General features: G+C 43.3%; 1 protein-coding gene across 1 annotated transcript; it reads right to left on the reverse strand.

Moving 5' to 3' along the window:
* Window positions 1-11,168: 11,168 nt before the first annotated feature.
* LOC107276286 (uncharacterized) lies at window positions 11,169-14,546 on the reverse strand. The gene is made up of 8 exons (XM_066311728.1): window positions 14,040-14,546; window positions 13,257-13,944; window positions 12,995-13,114; window positions 12,594-12,904; window positions 12,426-12,501; window positions 11,753-11,979; window positions 11,404-11,649; window positions 11,169-11,174 (listed from the first exon to the last, which is right to left on the reverse strand). The coding sequence occupies exons 1-8, from the start codon at window positions 14,361-14,363 to the stop codon at window positions 11,169-11,171; spliced, it is 1,998 nt and encodes a 665-aa protein (XP_066167825.1). The 5' UTR covers window positions 14,364-14,546.
* Between the last annotated feature and the right edge of the window lie 7,635 nt (window positions 14,547-22,181).

The raw sequence follows: 22,181 nt of genomic DNA on the forward strand, positions 1-22,181 counted from the left end.
GCGGAGGAGCATGAGCCCGGCGCATGCTTTCTGCGTGGACGCACGGCTGCGGGAGCTCGAGCGCGAGAAGGCAACGCGGTGGGCTGGGAGCAGCGGCGTTGCCATGGCGCGAAGGACGGCGTCGACAACGTTTGCCACTGTGGGCGGAAGCTTCTACGGCAAGGAGGAGGGAACGCGCCCGGATTTCGTCGTAGTGTGGAGCAGAGCAGTGCGGCACAGATCGGGGCGGCACACGGGACTGTGCGGAGGGTGTGGGGCGGCTCGGCATGCTGCTCGCCCGGCTCGACATTTCGTCGAGCAGGTGGCGGGCACGTTCAACCGGCTGGCTGGGGAAGAAAGGATGGGAAACAGACTTCAAGGGGAGAGGGGGTGGGCCGGACCGAGTGAGGGAAGGGGCTGGCCCAGGGAGGAAAATGACAGAGGAGAGGGAGTTGGGCTATGGGAAAGGAAAGGTGGTCCAAAGGAATAGGGATCTTTCTCAATTTTTCTGGGGAATTTCAGAGATGGACTTTTGGAGAGTATTTGATGGAATTGTAAATGGACTTTGGGACTATAATTTTGTGGAGACTTTGTATGTGGAATTGGAGTGAAATTTGTGTTCAAAGATTGTAAAGGGACGTTGGACTCTAATAAGAGGTTTAGGAATTTGTTGGTAGATAGGAATTCAGACCATTGGATTTTGAGATCTTTAATGGCACAACCAAAATTCAAATAAGAACCAAATTTTGAAAATAATTTTGTATTTAAAATAAGATTTTAAACGGGAGAAAAAATCGGGATGTTACAATGACAGTGAGCAGGAGTATAAATGCAAAATCGTACGGAATTAATTAAAATTACAAGCTTAAAGAAAGGGAATTCGGCTACTCTATATTACTCTGTCCCAAAAAAGACAACTCCTAGCAATAAACCTAGACACACATGTGTCCAGGCTCGTAGGTAGTATTGGGTTTATTTTTTTGGGACGGAGGGTTATGTTTGTTATTTGCTGCGTAATTTGCAGTAAAAAAATCTTTACAAGATTGCCTCTTCATCGTCAACTTTTTTCAGAATACATTGTTCTTTTAGGCATGGCCAATTTGGAACGCCCAAAACCGTCAAAGTTGCTGGCCCATATCATTTTCTGAGCTGGACTGTATATGTGCACTTAGATAGGCCGGTTTTCATATTAAAACTAGAAAATCGATGGGCCAGTTGGCCCATTTCATAACTTATAGCCCCCGTGTACTATAGAAGGCTTCTTTTGATTAGAACACATTTGGAAGTCTTTATATAATTAATTTATTTGTTTTAAAATCCTAGAGTATTAATTTATTTGAAAATAACCCTTTAATGGGCTGTGTTTGTCAAATGTTGAGAATTGAATTATGATAGTAATATATGCTGTGGTAGGATTATTGTACAGGTTATTCGACATTGCTAAGTCGGTGAAAATTGTAATAAAAAGAAAATGCATGTTTAGTAAAAAAACAATTGAGTTAGCTTTTCATAATTCGGAAACTTTTGTATGTTAGATTTTCAATTTTTACCACATTCAGTTGACCGGTTCTAGCGATATGGTGTGACTGAAGTCGGTGTGGCACCTTTTATTTTATTATTATTTTTTTACATTTTGAGCTTTCGTTATGTTCTCTATTTATTTTATTTGTGCTCCGGTTTTAGAGACCTGCTTAGAAGCCTCTGTCATGGCCTAAACTTCGCTAAATTTCCGAACTAATTTATGCATATAATCCTTATCCAAGCATCAACAAATGTACACAAATCGAATATTCAATAAACAAACCCAATATAATTATAACGTTTAATAGTTACAGAGGAAAATAAAACAACAGCAGACGAATAATCTAGGGATGGCTTCAGCTCCACTCTCATAAGCAACTCAATTGGGGTACAAGCCAAATGTCTTCTCCTTAGAAAGCTTTCTTCAACAAAGGTTTCATGATTATTGCAAGTAAATATATGGAATACTCCATAAGCCACACAGCAAATATGCAGTGAGTGAAGGAGGTGGGGGGCCGATTGGACTTTTGGAGGGAGAGGAGGCGAGCTGGACTGCAGCTCAAATGGAAGGGTTAAGAATTATACTTGGCTGGGAAGGGACAAGAGAGGAACTAAAAACATGTGTCAGACCCGGAGTTTTATCCTTTTCCGTAGTTTCTAAATCATTGTTAAATCGTCTATAGAAAATACTCTGTTAACTAGGAGGAAACCCGAAATAACAATGTGTTTCATAATTGGAATTGTCATGGAGAATGATTTCCGAATTCTCTTTGCTTCAAATCACTAACAGGTTGGTCAGAGGAATAACCAGAGCAGAGGAAGTAATAATATTAATTTAAAATGTCCAGAGTTGAATTAATAATTCTTTCCTCTCCCTCCTTTGGTCATGAACAATCCCCGGTTCACTCTCCCCATTCGCGGTTCGTTGTATCCGCCAACCCCTTTGCCTCCGCGGTTTCGTTTTGTATGACGAGCCGAGTGTTGACGGCTGTTAAATATAAAATTTAAGCCGTCAATACCTGCATAAAACCATAAATGTAAAACATCCAACATAGTGGTAGGGTTTATTTCTAACAATTTCCACGAGTGTTGGTGTATATTTATATGCAGGTGACAAGCTACCAAAGTTGAGGGAAAATATACATAAAGGATGAGAATATAACTTCCATATCCAAGCCCATGGAGTCTTGAGCCCATAAACCTAATAAGATGCAATCATTTGAGCCAATCTTCAGAAGAATATACAATGGGGCCCACATATCAGTCTCCACGGGGAAGGGCTGGGCCAGCAGAGCCGGCCAGTGTTCGGCTGAACCCCTGGTTCGGCCCAACCTAGTCCAGCTTCGGTATGCGGTTGTGCTCCTCATCCTATGATAGTTACGAGCGTTAATACCGGTAGAAACCATCATCAAGTGGACACATGGCAAGAGGAAGATGAAGATGCTCTTTGGATTCTATGGAGAATATTCCTTAGCATCTCCACTCTCTCAAGTCACCTCCACACTATAAATACCCCTCTCCTCTCCCTCATTCACACACACCAAAGCATGAGCTGAATTACTAGAGGCTAGTGTACTATATTGTATATTAGAATAGGGAGAGAGTAAGGTAGAATAAATCGGAGGAATTCCGGAGTTGTCGGTAATCTTCTCCTACTTTTGTATCTTGTTAATTACTCTGCTTTAATAGAAATATCATTATGAGTAATTAAGATTTGCTTAGTGAGAATTACTTCTTGGTTAGTTCCTAATTAGCATACGGGATCATTGTTCACTATAGTCTATTAATTTATAGTGATTGATTTAGTGTTTGATCGGCACTAGAGTAGTTATTAATTGCGTAGATGCGGTGTCTGGGTAATTAATCTCCAGTGGTTGCTGCGTATCGCACAGTACGTTTGAGGTGAGTGTAGAGGTGGTGATAGCCCTCAAGAACACTTAAGTCCTCCCTGTTCGGGTACGTAGTAGAGCGACATCTGGGAACAACAGGTTGCCAGTGCCTGAAGTATTGCGTTAGAATTAAAGTTAAACTTTCCCTAAATATTGTTTCTCATTAGAAAATCTCTCCGCCCTTTGCCCACATTAGCTTTGTGTCCTTGGATGAACCTGACGAGGAGATAATTACACACGTTCCCTTGGATTCTATACCCTTGGAATACTCCATAGGGGAAGTGCTACATCGGTATATCCGTGCGCTTGCGGATTTTTTCTGTGACGTTAAGATTCACTAATTTAGATCAGTCTGGCCCAACCCTGTCTATACCTGATTACGTGCTATTGCAGCATTTTCATACGGGTTTAGAAAGGGAGTCTGCATTCTACCTTGACATAACTACTGGAGGGTCATTCATGCACAAAACTCCCGCCGAAGGCAAGGAAATTCTCGATTGCATATCGGAAAAATACCTCCTTTGTCGCGCAGTGTGTTGAACCCCATCTAGAAGCATTTGTCAGGAAGGGAGGAACCTTCTTTTGCCGAGCCGAAACCCGAGCCTTCAACATCGGGCCTGACTAAAGAGCCCTCCCTAGAGCCATCGCCGGATTTCAAAGAAATTCAAGCTCCAGGTTGCGCTCCTAAATTTAGGGATGATCCTTATAGCGATTATGAGAAAACCTTGATGGGCATCCTCCCTGATAATACACTGATAGAGGAAGTAATGGCGGTTCTGCTTCATGAGTCTCCTGAATCTATTCTAGAACATGATGATCTTTATTTCATTCAAAAAGATTCTCGAGACCCTTGAATTGCTCTCCATAGAACCACCATCACAACCTCCTATCGAGCCTAAACCTTGTCCCTCTGGCCTTCAGAACGTCGTTCTCGATAATCATCAAGAATCAACGTCGTTCTTGAGCGATGTCTCTCTTGAGAAGGAGAACTTTCAAACCAGGGACCCAAGCCGCCATTGCTTTGCCGCTTTCAACCGCTCGTCGCCGGTGCTGGGGACCATGCCGGGCGACTCCGCCTCCACCCTCAGCACCACAGTGCCAAGCTGCGCCTCGGCCACCGCCCAATCATCGCCTTGCGCCGCTAAAAGCCCACCCTCCACGTTTGCCGGTGAGTTCCACTTCAAACGCCATCTCCGGCGTGGTTTTCTCACCGCTCCCGTCGCCCATTCTCCTCTCTAACCCCTCCAATCGATCCCCTAGGTCTCGCCGGCCCTCGGTCTCTCCTCCGCCTATGCCGGACGCCGCTGAATCGTCGCAGTCATCCTCGCCCATGGGACGCCACCGCCTCTCTCCGCCGTCGGCCCCTCGGTGAGCATTCCCCTCCCTCTCCCTCTTCCTCCCCTTCGCCAGCTACCTCCCGGGCCTGCTCGTGTTGCGCCGCCGCCGCCGGTGGCCGTTTGGCCGGGTCGCCGCCGCCGCGCTCTGCGCCCGCGCTGCTGTCGGCTGTGTCAGGCAGCCGGCTGCTGCCTCCCCTGCCGCGCGGCTAATCTAGGCCGTCGGATCAGCCCCGGTCTCCATTCGGGACACTCGTGCTTCCACACACGTGGCCGCCACATCGGCGCCCTGTCGGCACCATGTGTGCGCCATGTGGTGCACCCGTCCCGTGCCTCCGTGGGCCTGGTCCACGGTGGGCTGACCCTATTGAGTCACCGACAGGTGGGGCCCACTTGCCGGCGCCACCCCTCTCCTCTCAGTGACGTCATAAATGGCTCTTAATTGCGCAATAAATCATTAATAATTATAGAAATTCATTTAAATGGCCCAAAACTTCTAAAATTCATTACTAATTCATACGAACTCCAAATTGAGCCAATCAACTTGCAAAGTTCATCTAAAATCGAGCTCTACATGTTTGTTTACTTTCTGTGTACTATTTCCTTGGTGTTTATTAGAGTTTTTCCTCATTTTGCGTTCCAGCGCATGGATTCCGCCACTTCAGAAGATCGTGGTCACGAGAAAAAGAGTTCAGAAGTTTCTTTTGAAGAAGCAAGGCAAGTCACATAGTCCCCTTGAGCATTTTGATCCTAATTTTCAAATGTTTTACCATTTGCAAATAAATATGCATGTTTTGCTAATTACATGGGAATAGAGTTTACCTATCTGCTTGCTTGTGCCATATTACTTGATAACCGTCCTTTGTCAACCTTTGGTGATAATTCGACTAGCTTGTGTTACTTATGTTGACCTAGCTATAAATATATGCTTAGCCATGCATAATTACCACTAGCTCACACAATGGGATAATTGCAGTATTAGACATTTTAGTATCAGAACGAGCTGCGTGCTCGTGACATCTAGCCATGTTTCAGTGGTCATAATTATCCAACTAAAATGCGACTTATTGGTGGGTTTTTGGTGCATGGTTTTGCTAGTCGCACCCATGGCAATTAAGGACCGGTTCCCGGGATGCACTGGAAGACTTACCGCGCTTACCACAAGCGGGAATCAGTAACTGCTTGATCTGTAGTATAGCTTTCATCTGGCTGATGGTCACAGGCTAGGGTGGGCGTGATGGAGTTGGGTCGGCCGGGGTGTTTGGTTGATCGGCTTCCGGATTCACTATGGCACAAGGTGGGGGGGCTGCCCGTTGCCTGCTGGGGACGGGGCGAAACCTGAGGTGTGGTGCGATTGGTCAGAGGAGGTTATATGAATGGTCTTGTCACAATCACTCGACATGGTGGCATGTCAGACATGACGCGATGACATGTCAGACCTGACGCGATATCATATATACTATAATATATGAGATTAATATTAATTGGAAAATTCCTGTGGTTTATATATTCCTGTGTTCCGAACGCTTCGTACTATCAAATTCCTTTGTTTTTCAATCCCACATTTTGCATATGCAATCCTATATTATTTCTATGTTTTTCCTATTCCTATGTTTTTCCTATCCTGTGATCCGAACAAGCCCTCAGCCTAATGGAGTGGTGGGATTTTTTTACTCGTACTTGAGAATCCGGGTGGGAGAACTGTTTGTGAAAAAAGAAAGGAAAATCCGGAAGCGTGAAAAATGAAAAGGAGAGTGGGACGGTGGGAGCGCCTCAAAAAACGGAAAAAGCGGACGGGGCCGCTACTGTGAGTTGCGCTACTTTGTTTCCTAGCGCGCGGCGCCTGTGTGTTGCGTCGTGTAGCATGACCGGTGGCGCTACGAAGCTTCGTAGCGCTACTTACGACTTCCCCCACCACCAAGGCAACGAACCTTCGCGTGGAGTTAAAATTTAACTTAGATACAATTAGGTGGTGCGTTGAGATGACATCGTTGTGGAGTTAAAATTTAACTTTACAACGTGAGTTATCTAAATTAGAGCTACATAAACTCAAAATATGAATGAGTTAATTAACTATTAACTTTGATGGCGGTGCGCTGTGGAGGTGGCCGTCGTGGAGCTCACCACCGCGGAGGTCGCGCCGTACGCGTAGGGGCGGAGCGGCGGCCGGATCCGCCGCCGCGTTGCCTCCTGCCCGTAGTAGCCCGTCACAGCCGCACCCGCCGTCACCCGTGCAAGATCCACGCCAGATCCACGCGCGTGGGGCGTGGAGCGGCGGCCGGATGCTCCGCCTCCTCACCTCCTATCCGTAGTCGCCCGTCGCCGTGGCGCCCGCAGCCGTGCCGTGCCGGATCCGCCGACGTCGTGCCCGCCGCCAATCAGCGATGGAGGTGGAGCTGCCATGCCTCCAGCCCGCATTCGCTTGTCGTTGCCGCGCCCACAACCGTGCCGAGCCGGATCCGCCGACGTCGCACCCGCCGCCGCTAGGCGGTAGAGGTCGAGCCATCGCGCCTCCCACCTGCCAATGCCGCACCCGCAGTCGCCCGTCGCCACCGTGCCCGCAGCCAATGCCATGTCGGATCCGCATCGTCACTCCTCATCATCCCCGAACCACCACCGCCTCTCCTCCTCGACGCCTGTTCTCCTCGTCCCTAAACCGCCACCACCGCCGCTCCTCCTCGACACCAAGACGTCACCGGAACTGCCTCACCGCCACTCCTCATCCCCTAACCGCCATCGCCGTTCCTCTTCTCTCCACGAGGAACCACAAGCCGTCGTTGATCCGTAAAATGTGGAGAGGGAGAGGAAAGAGTGGGTGGACAGTTTCTACGATGGGAATCTGTAATATATATACCAGATAAAGTCAGTACATCGAGTTAAAAAAATAACTCAATGTGCAAACACCGTTGGATCACAACACACACATTGGCTATCTTGCTAACAGTTAAAAAATAATTGGCTTCGTATTTAACAATTCATTGTATGATTGAGTTAAAAAATCGCTCAATGTGCAACCACCGTTGGATCATAAGACACACATTGAATAACATCAAGTAAAAATTTTACTCTGATTATGAGAGTGGGGGGAGGGGGCGAAGGGGTGGGATTGAAATTGGTCGTCGGTGAGTTAAATTTTAACTGCATACTATGCATCTGGTGGGGGCAGGGTGGGGATTGTGTGCGGGTGGGGTTTTAATATATATATATATATATATATATATATATATATATATATATATATATATATATATATATATATATATATATATATATATATCGTGTGTGGGTTAGTAAATTTGTTTGGTGCTCCATGGTGTCTGGGCACCATTGTTAAAATTGAGTATATACCCAATTTAAATGAGTATGAAACTTTTTCAATTACTTAGGTATTAACATTAACTACTTTACTAACTAGTTCAAAGCAAGTTTGAACTGAATTTAAACTTGTTTTTGTTAGATTTTGATTCTAGGTATATAGCATCCATATATATAATTAGTTAGATATTTAATCATGGATTGTGAAATATAAGTTAAATTTGAGTTGTTTTGTTGATAGGTATAGGTATGAATCGAATTATAATAACTAGGTATATACTCACAATTTGAAAATTTTAAAAAATTTGAGTGATTTTGTGCATTAGATACTATGGTGCCCGAGCACCATGATGCCCCATATGAGTGTCATATATATATATATATATATGTATATACATATATATATGTATATATATATATATATATGTATATACATATATATATGGGACACTCATATGGGGCACCATGGTGCCCGGGCACCATGGTATCTAATGCACAAAATTACTCAAATTTTTCAAAATTTTCAAATTGTGAGTATATACCTAATTATAATAATTTGATTCATACCTATACTTATCAACAAAACAACTCAAATTTAACTTTATTTCACAATCCATGATTACATACCTAACTAATTATATATATGGATGCTATATACCTAGAATCAAAATCTAACAAAAACAAGTTCAAATTCAGTTCAAACTTGCTTTAAACTTGTTAGTAAAGTAGTTAATGTTAATACCTAAGTAATTGAAAAAGTTTCATACTCATTTGAATTGGGTATATACTCAATTTCAACAATGGTGCCCGGGCACCATGGAGCACCAAACAAATTTACTATATATATGTATATATATATATGTATATATATATATGTATATATATATATATGGGGCAAAATTATATACTTACTCCTTAATATTCTTTTTAATATATGTATTCTATTTGTAAACTTATTTTATTTTTAATATGAAAAAAATGAAATGAAGCATATACTCTCCTACCATATTTTTAAGAATATGCGTGTTCTATTTATAAATTTAATTTTTTTTAATTTAAAATTTATGTATAAAGTATATATTATATGGAAAAGATCTTCTTACTCCTTACATAAAATTTGCTATATGACACTTAAAAAATAGTCTTTACTAAGAGACACGGCAAAATTTAGTAGATGCTATAGGACACTCCAAAATTGAGGTTATTTTCCCGTGGGTAGTCTTTCCATTAAAATAATATATTCAGATGATTAGAAGAGAGAATATAGAATACTCTCAAAATGACATCAATACCCCTTTAACCTTGTTCCAGAAATATTAAGATGGGCCATTAGGAAGCCACTCGCCATTTGAGAAAAGAAATAGGAAGAAAATTAAGGGAAAAGGAATCCCCAGTCTCTTCACCAACCGCACAATGTTACATCTCAGATCGAAGCTTCAGATCAATAGCAGAATTAATATTGAGCCATTGCGGAAGCTAGCTAGCCAGTAGCCAACAATGGAGACAAAAATTATTAGTAATGGTGAGTCCGCTGCTCCTGTGAGCAGAGCAAGTTTTTAACTTTGCATGCGCGATGGATGAGATCATGCGGCGATGGTCGCTGGAGCAAGCTCCCGTAATTGGTGGGAGGGAGCACGACACATGATGTCACGTCCCCTGCTGCTGCTACATCAACTCCTGCCGGTGGACCAATGGAGAAACGGCCCATGCGGCTGAGGAAGCCCAGCATCAAGACTGGGAGGTGTAATGAGGAATACTTAAATAAATAGGGCCTTGTTCGCTAGCTGTGGGAAATAATCCAAAGAAAAACTAACCCACGTGGGGTTTGGGTTGTCCCCGCTCCCCACACCCAATCCCTTCCCCCCAATCCCCTTGTTCCCCCAATCTCCTGGCCTCTATTCCCCTGTTCGCTAGCTGGGATTTCCCTGTTGGTTAGCAGTTTGGAGTAGAAGGTGGGATTAGAGGTGAGATTAGAAGGGATTACTACCATTCAAATTCAGCGTGAGAAACTATCATGGAAAATTCGGATAAAATTTAAAAAGCTGAAAGGTCACGAAAGTCAAAATAATTCAGAAATGACAAGATAAAAAACGATCATGAAAATGGAACAGAAATTCAACGTGCAAAATAATTCTAAAAAGCGTAAAGATAGAAAATCATGGATTTACCACAAATGGATTCTAAAAATAGTCGAGAATATTAAAAATTATAATTTTGGATAGATTAAATTCTACAAGCAGTAAACATCCAATTGCCATTGTGCAAAGCAAGCTACAAAATAGGTTCTTTGAACGTAATATATCTCTATCCGATCAAACTAAATAATATATCTATGTCTGATCAAGCAAGTGTTAATCCTGTAGAAAAAAATGGTTCCTGCAACCATCACAGCTACATGAATTAAGAAGCAGTTAGGAAAAATTGTCCTTCATCCATCGCATTTCACAATTCAAGCGGTCTCTATGAACTATCTTGCAAAAGATTCCTTTCAATGGGCACAACTAGCAAATGGGCCATGGAACTACACAACCAAAAAGAAACAAGTCTTAGACACTAGACAATGGTGATTGCTAATATGTAAACTAAACAACAGGTAAAATGAACTTGAATCAAATCAGATAAATATGCAGAAGATGGTTACTTGTACTCAAGTTTTTGTTGAGCACAAGCAATGATACAATTACACATCAAACACACTCACATACACACACAGAGAGAATCACTCTAGCACCTACTTTATTACCATGTCACAATTAGCTTAGATTTGTGGTAGGCAGACATAGCACATTATACCTGCAGCATAGCACTGCATATATGTAGCAGCAGTAGAGAGAGATGTTCACACTGCCAGTTAATCAGTTACAGCAAGCACGCATGATAGATCGATAGATAAATAGATAGATAGATTGATTTTAGGAAGAAGTAAGGTGGTAGGCAAGGAATGTAAGTGGATGAATGGATATAGGTAGATGTAGATCGATGTAGATATGTACTAGTAGTAGTGGTGCGCGCGCACACACACTAGCATGGCTGCATGACAGAAGAGAGGGGGCATGCTGACAAGAATCAAAATTATAAAAGTTCAGAGGCATACTAACAAGAATTATGTCAAAATTATGCTAACTTCAGCCTAAACCTGACATAAATATAACATGAAAATCATGTCAAAATTATAAAAGTATGAACGGGTACCTGGAAAGACAATATCCTTTTAGTCCAAAGGTCATTCTTACATGGTCTGCATTGTTACACAATCGCATCATAAACAAAGTGCAACGTGGCTAAAAAAATGCACCTATGAAGAATTGAATTTCAGAATTGCACAAATTAAGATTATGCTAGTAACAATAGTAATTCAAACTTACCAGCATCGTTCTTAACCATATAAGACGAGTCATAGGCCCTGCACTCATGAAGATCTCCCTATTCTGCGCGTCCTTGAATACTCCAAAAGATTTGACCTTTTCTTCATTTGAGAGCTCCTCCATCGATTCCACAACAGTGATGCAGTTCCTTATTGAGCAATCATCAGCCTTGCTTGCCTCCTCCCTCTTCTTTGCTTCCTCCTCCCTCTTCTTTGCTTCCTCCTCCTCAGATTGTCTTTTTCTCATCTCCAAGTAACTTTCCATCATATCAACAACATCATTCCTCTTATTCCTCTTCGGTGTCTTTTCTACTCTCTCTCTCTCTCTCAGTAGATTTGGTCTTCTTGACATTCTTTTCTCCATTAGCTCTTGAGGTGATAGTAATGTGGCTTCCCTGATTTTCATGCTCCACTGCATTATCTTCATCTTGAACTTCAGTGGTCTCATCATCATCAGCAACCCAATTTACATCAGGAAAAGAGTCACTTCTCTCAAGATATTCATTCACTTGTGTGAGAGTAGCATGTTGGAATGGCTCAATAGAAGTGAAATTCATGTTGCCCTCAGCAGTTTGGCCTATAAAAAAGGTTGCAATTCACTACCCATACAAAAGTTTCAGTATATACCTATTAGGGAAAATACTAGATCCGAGAAGGGAGATGCATAACTAATGGAACATTGATCATACTGCACCAAAAAAGAATGTGTTCACTAGCAAACAGAATTAGCCATTTAAAGCCTCAATCTTAGTAAACATCATGAGCAACCAAATAATTTGGCATTGATTTCCAATATGCGGATATGAGAAATGTCACTATGCATAACTAATCAGCTATGTTACTGTTGTTTCCTAAGAGGACTACATCATACAAAAGGAACATAGCACAGGTGCAGGATATGTGAAGAAGCCAAAGAAAGAAGGTAGCAGTGCCAAACAACGAGAGAAGAAAACAAATAACAAGGTTGGCTGCACTGAACGTAAGCACAAGGAATCAAAGAATTATGGCATCAAGTAAATTTACCATCATAAAGTTCACCCAAGGATTCAAAGAGAGGAAAAGATTTGTTTTTGCTGAACTTCCTTACTTTCTCATTTGACTGCACAAGATACAAAAACAGATAATTATGGCATGAATACAAATAATAGTGATTTGAATGAGGACAAAACAATTATGCTCAAAATATCATACCGTAATTACGTTTGCCCAAACAGCATCATCAGCAACAATCATGCACCGTTGATTATCCCAAGAAGCTCCACTCTGTTTCCTTGCCTCCTTAAGCAATCTATAATCTCGTTTTAACTCCTTCTCCTTATCTTGGATCTGTTGCTTATTCATGGTGACATAGGGATGTCTGTCACGAAATTCTTTGACGACCTTGTTCCATGCTTCACTTGTCCACCCGTTTTGGCACCGGTAATGTGGGTTATTGTGCTCATGAAGTAAATCAACTATAGCCTTTTCTAGTCCCGGGTTCCATGAAGCTCTTGATTGTTGAGCTATTAGACAAAATTAGATTATAGTAAGTAAAATTTGTAATCATTAATATGAAAGGAAAATACTTCACAAAAAAACAAGTTAGATACTACCTTTTGGAGAAACCTTCTTCTTCTGTATGCTACAGCTCTTTGGTGATGCCTTCTTTTGTAGATGCCTTTGTTGCTGCTGCAATAGGCTTGCTATCGGAGATAGTCTTCCAAACATCATAACTATATTGTAATATTTTATTGAATGAGAAAATACAAACTACGTTGCTTACTATTAATTTGTCCATATCATAAATGTTGATTGCATAAATAAATACAAATCATGCAAAACCAAAATATTATCTATACTATTCTTGCTAGTTACGAACATAATCTTCCCACATCTTCTTAGCAATCATATCTCTAATATTATTCCCACTGATCATTTGATTGCTAAGAGATGGCACATCATTTCGGTATTCACTGTCACCTTCTGGTAGATCGACAAAATTAGTAGGTTCTATATTATCAGGTTGGTTGTCCAACCAGCCCTCATCACCATTAAGCAACCGGATCATGTTGTGGAACACCGCAGCAGCTGCTGGAATCCGCACTTGGTTCTTTATCCGATGGAAAGTGCCTACTTTCAGGATGGGAAATCGCTTCTTTAGAACCCCTAGAGCTCTCTCTACATGGTTTCTCAGAATGGCATGGCGATGATTGAATAACTCCTTGTAGTCTCTAGGTCGACGATGACCACGTCCAAACTCCTTTAGATGGTACCGAACACCACGATAAGAAGTAATGAACTGTGGTGTATTGGCATAACCACCATCTACTAGAAAAAATTTACCATTTGGGACTTGAAAGCCACTATTCATTGCTGATCTAAGGACCCTAGCATCAGTTGCAGACCCCTCCCAACCACATGAGATAAAAGTGAAATTTAGGTCGAAATCACAAGCAACCATCACATTTTGGCTCAAAGTCCCTTTTCTGTTCCTATAATGAGCTGCCTTCTCTCCATCTATAGTTATAGGAATGTGAGTGCCATCAATAGCCCCTATGCAATTCTGCAGCAAAAAGGGAAGAAAAGGACAGAATATGCATGAGTTATTTAATTGGAAAAGGAATGGAAATTCATTTCTAGTTTGAGTGCCAGATTCACCTTGAAGTAAGGAAAGAAGCGAGGATTTGTTCTAATCTTCCAATGCGTTTGGTCGGCATGAGGAAGCTTGAGAAATCTATAGGTGAGAGCTAGGATTATCTTGAAAATAGACTTAATATGTCGATGAAGTGTAGACCCACTATGCTTGAATTCATACTGTAGATCTTGAAAGCTTGCATTGTGAGCGAGCATGAACATAAATATCCCAAGTTTCTCCTCAATCCTCAAGCCTCTACTATCCTTTAACAACTTTTCCTCTCTAAGATAATTCGCTATTGTCTTGAAAACATGAGGCTCCATGCGGAATGCAACTTTACAATCCATTACATGTCCTTCAAGGATTTCTTGAAGCCGCTCTTTACCGGATAGTCTTCAGATATGTCTAGGTATTTTCTCACTATTTGTCATACCGCACAGCATATACATCGCAGGAAAAACAAAAAGCATCATATCATCGTCCTCTTCTCTCCTCCTTTTAATTTCATCCGCCATTCTCGAACTGATTTTATCACTAAAAGAGATATAGAATTACTATACTTTAAACTATGTGTGAGAACATAATAATATGCATATGTATTACAATATTATTAAACATGAAATTAGAGGCATTCAAGGTGGCTACATGCATAAATACTTTTAATACTTTCAGCAAATAAACAGTCTGCAATGGGAGGAGGGGGATCAATAATGTGTTCAGATTTTGACTAGTTCCAGAAGTACTTTGTGTACTTAGTTTTGTTTAAACCTCAGAGATAGCAACTTTAATAAAGTGAGGATATCCTTCTAGGGTAGGATGTTTACTTGAAAATAACAACCTCCTGTTCACTAGCAAAAAAAAACTGAGACCATCTGCCTCCTGAGCAAGATCACATAACATTGTACCTACAATCTCTCTCTCTCCAACTTCAAATTACTTCTGTTACTCTAGTAAATATGCAGGGGCAAGATTAAATGCTTCATATCAGGCAAATGTAAGTACAACTGTATTTAGTTTTTTCTCAAATACCTTGAGTAATATCAACTCCTTCAGCTTTACTTTTGCCAACCCCACACGCCTGTGCCTCTCCTGAAATTTAATTCAGCACAACAGATTATATTTTTGTCATTCAATAGCAATTTATATAGCTTTGTATGGTATGACCTCTAGTAATATATCTGAACACCCAGTTTCCTGAAACTAGTTGTGAACATAGTAGCAGTTCAGAATAGATAAATATGCTAAATTGATTGCTAAGAGTAAAATAGGTATTCGAACAAAAGATGGACAGCTACATTTCTCAAGTTTTAACAAGAGCATTTTGCTAAACAAAAAGCCATGGAAAAAATTACCAAAACTAGAATGTATACTACAGTGTCCACCTGACCACCTCATAGCATGACTTTAAAAATTTTTGTATCTTCTTGCTCATTCAATTGGCATATAGTATTGGTCGTTCAATCTGAAGCTCAAATGACCTTGGCCAAAAGCAAAGTGATGCATTCTAGACAGCAACAACAGAGTGCACTAGTTTTTATTTTTTAGGTGTGCTCCCACTGCATCTACAATAATTCCTGGAGAATCAACAAATCAGGTTTCTCCCTCACAAAAAAAAGAAAAGAAAGAAGAGAGCCCATGTTCAGAAATATAGGATCTGCCAATTCAAATATATATTTCTTTGATTACAGAGCAACTGATAGGCAAGATTTGCGCACACACACAGAGATGTGCATGGAATTTTCTGTGGTTTCAGGTTCTACTACTACAAACCACATCACCCCTCCTTCTAAGCAGAACATGACTGATACTTCAATCCATACAGCCACTCAATACATCAACTAGCAACAAATTCATCCACTAGATAAGTCACAAAATCTTTTGAGTGGGAAAAGAGGAGATCAAGAATCAGACCTGCTTCTTGGTGTCCGGGCTGTTGCCCTCGACCTTGCCCTCTCCCGCAACCAGTGAATCCGAAGCGAGGAAGGAGAGATGGCGAGCGCCGGCGACTGGCTGGGATGGAGAGCGGGAAGGAGAGCGGTGGCGGCGGCTGAAGCGGGATGGAGACCGGCGGCGGCTGAGGACGGGATGGAGACCGGCGGCGGCTGAAGCTGGATGGAGATCGTCGGCGACCGAGGGCGGGATGGGGGAATGCTGGCTTGGAAAAAAAAATCGTCTCCGAGGCGATTTTTCTCTCCCCGTGGGATTGGTGTGGATTGGGTGGAGAATACTCCCACCCCGGCCCAGGCGAACGCATACATGGGCCACGGAAGAAAATTCGACCCGGCCGGGATGGCACACGGGGATTTTGGCCCATTCCCCCCAAACCCAGCCTAAAAGAACAAGGCCTAAAAGAACAAGGCCTAGGTGTGTGTGAGAGGGGCAAGGCATTGTAACTTGTACAATCTGAACACGGCTCTGGTCTTCCCCAACCAGTTCATCTGCCTTCCCCAACTCTCTTCTTCCCCCTTGAATCCTTTCTACGTTCCTGATCCTTTTCTCTTAGATCGGAACGTAACACATGAGCAAGCTCGAGATGGGTACCACAGTGGCACAGTCTCACTCTATCACCGGATACAACTCATATGGATGAAGAATGAACTCGCGCGCGCTGCCGGTGGATGGAGCTTAGGTGGACGGGTGCTGCCGGTGGATGCAGCACGAGAGGATGGGAGGTGGCGAGCAGTGTGGTGAGAGAAGGAAAAAGGAGCAAGAAGATGGGTGGACAAAAAAGAAAAGGGCGAAAATGATGTTTCACATTGTTTGTCTTTCCTCAATTGTGTATATATTATTTTAATGCCTATCGTGCCCAGCAATAAATATACATAGAGTGGTTTATATGTGATGTCTTTCAGCAAAGGTCACGTTTTTTATGTTATATAGCAAGTTTTGCCTAGCAAGTTTTGCCGACTCCTTAATATTATTTTTAAAAATAATATGTTCTATTTGTAAATTTATTTTATTTTGATTAGAAAAAAAATATGAAATGAAGTATATACCATATGGAAAATTTGTGAACATAAAGTATATAATATTTAGTTTAATATATATAAATTGATGTCCTTGATGAATTTTTTTTAAAAAAACAGCATATAGTGTATTTTTTTCATTTGAAAAAAAATAAAAACATATAATTTGCTTCTTTTCGTATTTCTGTCAAATTGAAAACAAAACATATTAACAAATAGGACACTACCTCGGATAACAGGTCAACACCATGTCCGTTGGCGCTGAGATGACTGTCTATTTTTTTAATAAGTTTTTGACACGAACTATTATTTAAATAAGTTCTTCGGAGAGATAAATTTGTCAAAATATCGGTGATTTCCAACCGACAGCACGATCTCCCTGGATCCAAAGCCATTCGGGCTGGAGATGGGGAAAAGAGCAAAGCTTAGCAAAAAAGCTAAGGGAGAAGGGAGAAGGAGAACCCAAATCCACTGACGCTGCTGCAGCCTTATGCGATCCGATACATATTCCTGTGGATCCAACACACGTTACCAAAAAGCAAAAGCAAAACACCACCGGCGATCACACTCAATTACAGGCCGGGATAACAATTAACGTATAGTACTAATTCAGTTGTTTCACTAATAGTGTCGTCCGTCTCATCGTTGTTGGTCCCATCTTAATTAGCTCTCAAATGGTTCACGCACGCACGGACCAAAGGTTATGAAATCAATCTCATCTTATATATAGCTAGTTTTGCTTATAAAAACGGCTATGTTTAAAGATATCCTACGAGATCAGATCCTTCATCAAAGAAGGACTGCAGGCCGGCCTTTCTCGAGTCCCGGGGTGTTCAAAGATGCTCAGAGATCGACGAGCTGGATCACAAGTCACCAGCTTTAATTTATCCGCTTTTTCTAGCTTGGACTAACACATTTTTTACGTATCATATATACAAAGCCATATTGCTACTCTCTTTGCTGCTTGATTGCGCAGTTAGTCGTCCAACCTCGGCCTGCTTGATTTTGCATGCATATATGCATGGCTTCTGAACTGACCCATCCGATGCCGTTGTACGGTACTAGTCGATACCCTCCTTACTCCGGCGCCGTCGAGCGCGCCGGCAAGCGGCCGCCGGCGGACGAGGATGGCCGAGGATCCTTCGGCCCAGTGCTAGTCGTGCTCGCCGTCATCTCCTTCCTCGCCGTCTCCGCGTGCATCGCCGGGCGGCTCTGCGGCCGGAGACCGTCCAAGTCGTCGTCGTCCAGGGGAGAGCAGATGCGTGGCGGTGGAACTACCGCTGCTCACGCGGACGCCGAGAAGGGCTTCGGCGTGATGCAGAATCCGGCGGCGGCGGCGGTCATGAGGCCAGTGCCGAGCTCACGCGCCACGGTGCACGACGTCGACGACGACGTGTTCGAGATCAAGTTGTGCGCTCCGGTGAAGCCGCCCACGGCCGCGGGACGGCAGGGAGGATCAGGCGGCGACGGCGGCGGTGGCAGCGCGCCGCAGCCGCGGCCCCCGCCTGCAGTGCCGCTCGGCGTGCCACGGCAGTACGCGGCAGCGGCAGCTGCGGCGGCGGCGGCAGGTTTCAGGAGGGCTCCACCGCCGAGCGGCGGCGCCGCAGTGAGGCTGACGCATCCGCAGGTACTCGGCAGGGGTAACGGAGGAGCGCCTTTCGCCCATGGAAAGCAGAGTAGATAGTTAATATAGCTTATGATTATGACAGGGTCTAATTACTATAGTTTGTTTGTGAAATTCGATTTGTACTTGCTAGTTAAGTTTGTAATCTTGAGGGTCTTTTGCGTCCATTTTGGGCCAGATTTGATATGATTTTAGTGCAACCCAAATGTTATCTCCGAAGGATGGACTATAAGCTGACACTGTTTAAGTATGTACTTCCTCCGTTTTACAATGTAAAACTTTTTAGCATTATTTACATACATATAGATTTTAATAAATCTAAACATATACATATGTCTAGATTTATTAATATTTAAATGAATATGAGCAATGCTAAAAAGTTGAAACGGAGTGTGAAACGGAGGAAGTAACCGCCAACGTTACAGCTGTTGCTGGGCTTAATTATCGGACTTCAATCCGTATAGAATCTTGTTAAATAGACTCTCCTTAGTAGTGAGAATTTAGACTATTTACCATTTAATTTACGTGCCTCAATTTTTTTACCACTCAATTCGCGTGGCCTCTATAATATGTTATTGGGAGTGCTAATTAGTCTATTTGGAACCACTTTCTCAGTTTTTAATGTATTTCTTATTTCTTAATTCCATTTGTATTTCTGTTCAAGAATTGTGGACTGTTTTGCCCCTGGGCCCACTGTCAGAACAATGAGAACCTCTTCTCTGGATCGATCGATCGGTCTCTGTCTCGCTCTCGCCTAGTGCTATCCCGAGCACGAGAAGGACTCCGCCGCCAGGCGCCACCACCCCGCGCCGAGCGCCTCCACCCCACCGCCGAGCGCCTCCACCCCACCGCGCCGAGCACCGCCGCCGGCCACTGCACCCTGGCGCCGCCGCCCAGGCCGAGCACCGCCGTGCGCCCCACGACCGAGCGCCTCCCCCGTGCTGCCTCCTACATGTATCAGGAAAACTTTCCACCGGTCTTTACCACTTGAGCAGTTTTCATCTGATTGGTTCATTTCTCTTTTTGTCATTGCAGTATTTGATTTGTCTTGAGCAGGCAGAGCGGCAGACCTCCTCCTGGAGCATTGCTGAGCACTATCATTCTCAGATGAGGAAAAGATGTCTAGTGATATTCTCAAGATGTACAAAGCCTGCTTCCTCACTAAAGAATCCTTGTCAACCTGGTGTGAAGAGGTTAAGCAGCAGGATGAGTATAAAGAGCTAAAAGATTAGCAGAATCAGAGTTACAGACCCAGGAAATCTGGAAATGAGCTGATGATTAACTGAACTTTGGTAAAAGCTGCATATACAGAGGTGAACCAGCTGGGTGCTTTTGCCATTCAGTTAATCTAATCATCCCTCACACACTAGTACTATCAGATTATACATCATGGACCAGCTTTTTGAGCCTCCATTTCTGAATTAATCCCTACACTAAAAAAAACTACTGATAGCATATCCAGTTGTAACACTGAAGAAAAAACTACATCTTTGCTACTATCCAGTTGCTGAAAACTACAACTTTGCACAAATCCAGCTATGCTCATTGCCTCCATCTTGCACGGGCGGCGGCGGAGTGGTGGCGCTTGGCGTTGGGGTCATGGCGCGGCGCTTGGTGGCGGCGCACGGCGGTCGTCGCTGGTGGCGCACAAGGCCGGCCGTCGCTCGTGGCGCTCGGCGCTCGGCGCATGACCTGGAGCCCCGCGGCAGGGTTGGCGACGGGCCCGGCGGCGCTTGGCGGCACCCGACGGCCCTTGGTTGGCGGCCCCCGGCAGCGGGGTCCCGGCGGCAAACGGCGCCCGGCAGCAGGGTTTGGTGGCGCACGGCGTTTGGAGACTGGAGGGATCGATCGATCCTGAGGAGGAAAAATCACCCTGACAATGAGCCCAGGGGCAAAACAGTCCACAATTCTTGAACAGAAATACAAATGAAATTAAGAAATGAGAAATACATTAAAAACTGAGAAACTGGTACCAAATATACTAATTAGCACTCCCAATAACATATTATAGAGGCCACGCGGATTGAATGGTAAAAAAATTGAGGCACGCGAATTGAATGGTAAATAGTCACGTTGGCGTGGACGTCAATCGTTTCGATGAAACTACATACAGAACATTCGATATTTCTTTTAAAAAAAAAGATTTTGCTATATGCAAGGGTGGTAGAAAAAATCACAAGGGAAATGTCAAGAACCCACGCTTGGTACCATTACCTCCGTTTTCACGGAATTAACATGTCATTTAGAAATTTTCTGAAAATTACATACAAGATACACACTACTAGAAAATGCATTTTTCCCGATGTGGGATCTTTTTTTTTCAGGCAGATATGACCTTTGGAGCCAAATAACCACCTACAAAAATATAAATCGAGGTTAAGTTCGTTGTCCGCCTGCGAAAATGCATTTTCACAGGCGAACTACTTAAGAGCAAGTTTAATAGTATAGCCCACTACTAACTCCAAATCATCTATAGTCAATGTAATAGTTAATTCATACAATAGTTGCTTACTATACTATTAATACCTGGCCCCACCTGTCATACACTCATTACGTCTTCGAATCCGTGCTGCAGCTGGCTACAGATCTGTAGCCCGCTGCTCTTCTCTCTCTTTTTTTATCTCTTTAAAATATGTTTATAGTTGGCTTATAGCCTGCTATTGTACCTGCTCTAAGCAACGCCTGCGAAAATTATTTTCATAGGCAGACTACTTAAGTGACGCCTGCAAAAATGATTTTCGCAGGCGGATCTTATGTGGTCCGCCTGCAAAAATCGTACCTAACTAAAAAAATCTAAGTCTTATCTAATCCACCCCCTCCCCACCACTCATTTCCTTCTCTCCCTCAACACTTCTCTCTCCCTCAACACTTATCCAATCCCCACCGGCCGGGCTCTCATGTAACGCCCCGATTTTCGGTCGGGATTAAAAATCATTAAATAATGCATTTTCTAGAAATTTAATAAAAGTTAAATCAATTTAATCAAGTGAATTATTGAGGGAATTAAAAATTTCCTTTTAAAAATCATTGGCCGAGAATATTTTGTAATATTCTTTGTGCCTTCAAATACTCTCTGAAATTTCCCGTGAATTTTCGGAGCTCAAGAGATAATTTCAAAGTCACAAAGATCATTCAATCAATTTAAATAAAAAGAAAAACAAATAAAACCTCCCCTTCCTCCTTGGGTCATTTTCGGCCCAAGTCCCTTTCCCCCTCCCGCGGCCCGTGCCCCTTCCTCCTTCCCAGGCCAGCCTCCCCCTCTCGGCCCGCTCGGCTCGCCTCCCCCTTTGCGCAAGTCTATTTTGCCTCCCTCTTCCATCTCTCTCTCCCTCTCTTCCCGACAGGTGGGACCCGTCATCTTCCTCTTCCTCCTTCGGCCAGCCGCCATGGCCACCGAAACCGCCCACTCCGCCGTCGTTTCCGCACCACCCCGCCACCCCCGTTCGCGCCCAAGTGGCGGAGACCGAGTCTCCCCACGTCCCCCACCTCCTCCCCAGTTTTTCCCACGAAAATCGGCGCCGAAACCGCCCCACTCCGACCACGTCGGCGCCCCCTCATCGCCGGCCGATTCCGGG

Source organism: Oryza sativa, chromosome 6, assembly GCF_034140825.1.
Source record: "Oryza sativa Japonica Group chromosome 6, ASM3414082v1".
Classification (NCBI taxonomy): Eukaryota; Viridiplantae; Streptophyta; class Magnoliopsida; order Poales; family Poaceae; genus Oryza; species Oryza sativa.

Bases quoted from the DNA above. Each gene is read 5' to 3' on its own strand.
- LOC107276286 (XM_066311728.1), bottom strand. From the start codon at position 14,363: ATGGATTGTAAAGTTGCATTCCGCATGGAGCCTCATGTTTTCAAGACA. The intron at 11,980-12,425 runs GTAAATTTACTT...CCTTTTTTATAG, and splicing joins CTTGGGTGAACTTTATGATG to GCCAAACTGCTGAGGGCAAC. The intron at 11,650-11,752 runs GTCAAGAAGACC...AGTTACTTGGAG, and splicing joins GAGCTAATGGAGAAAAGAAT to ATGAGAAAAAGACAATCTGA.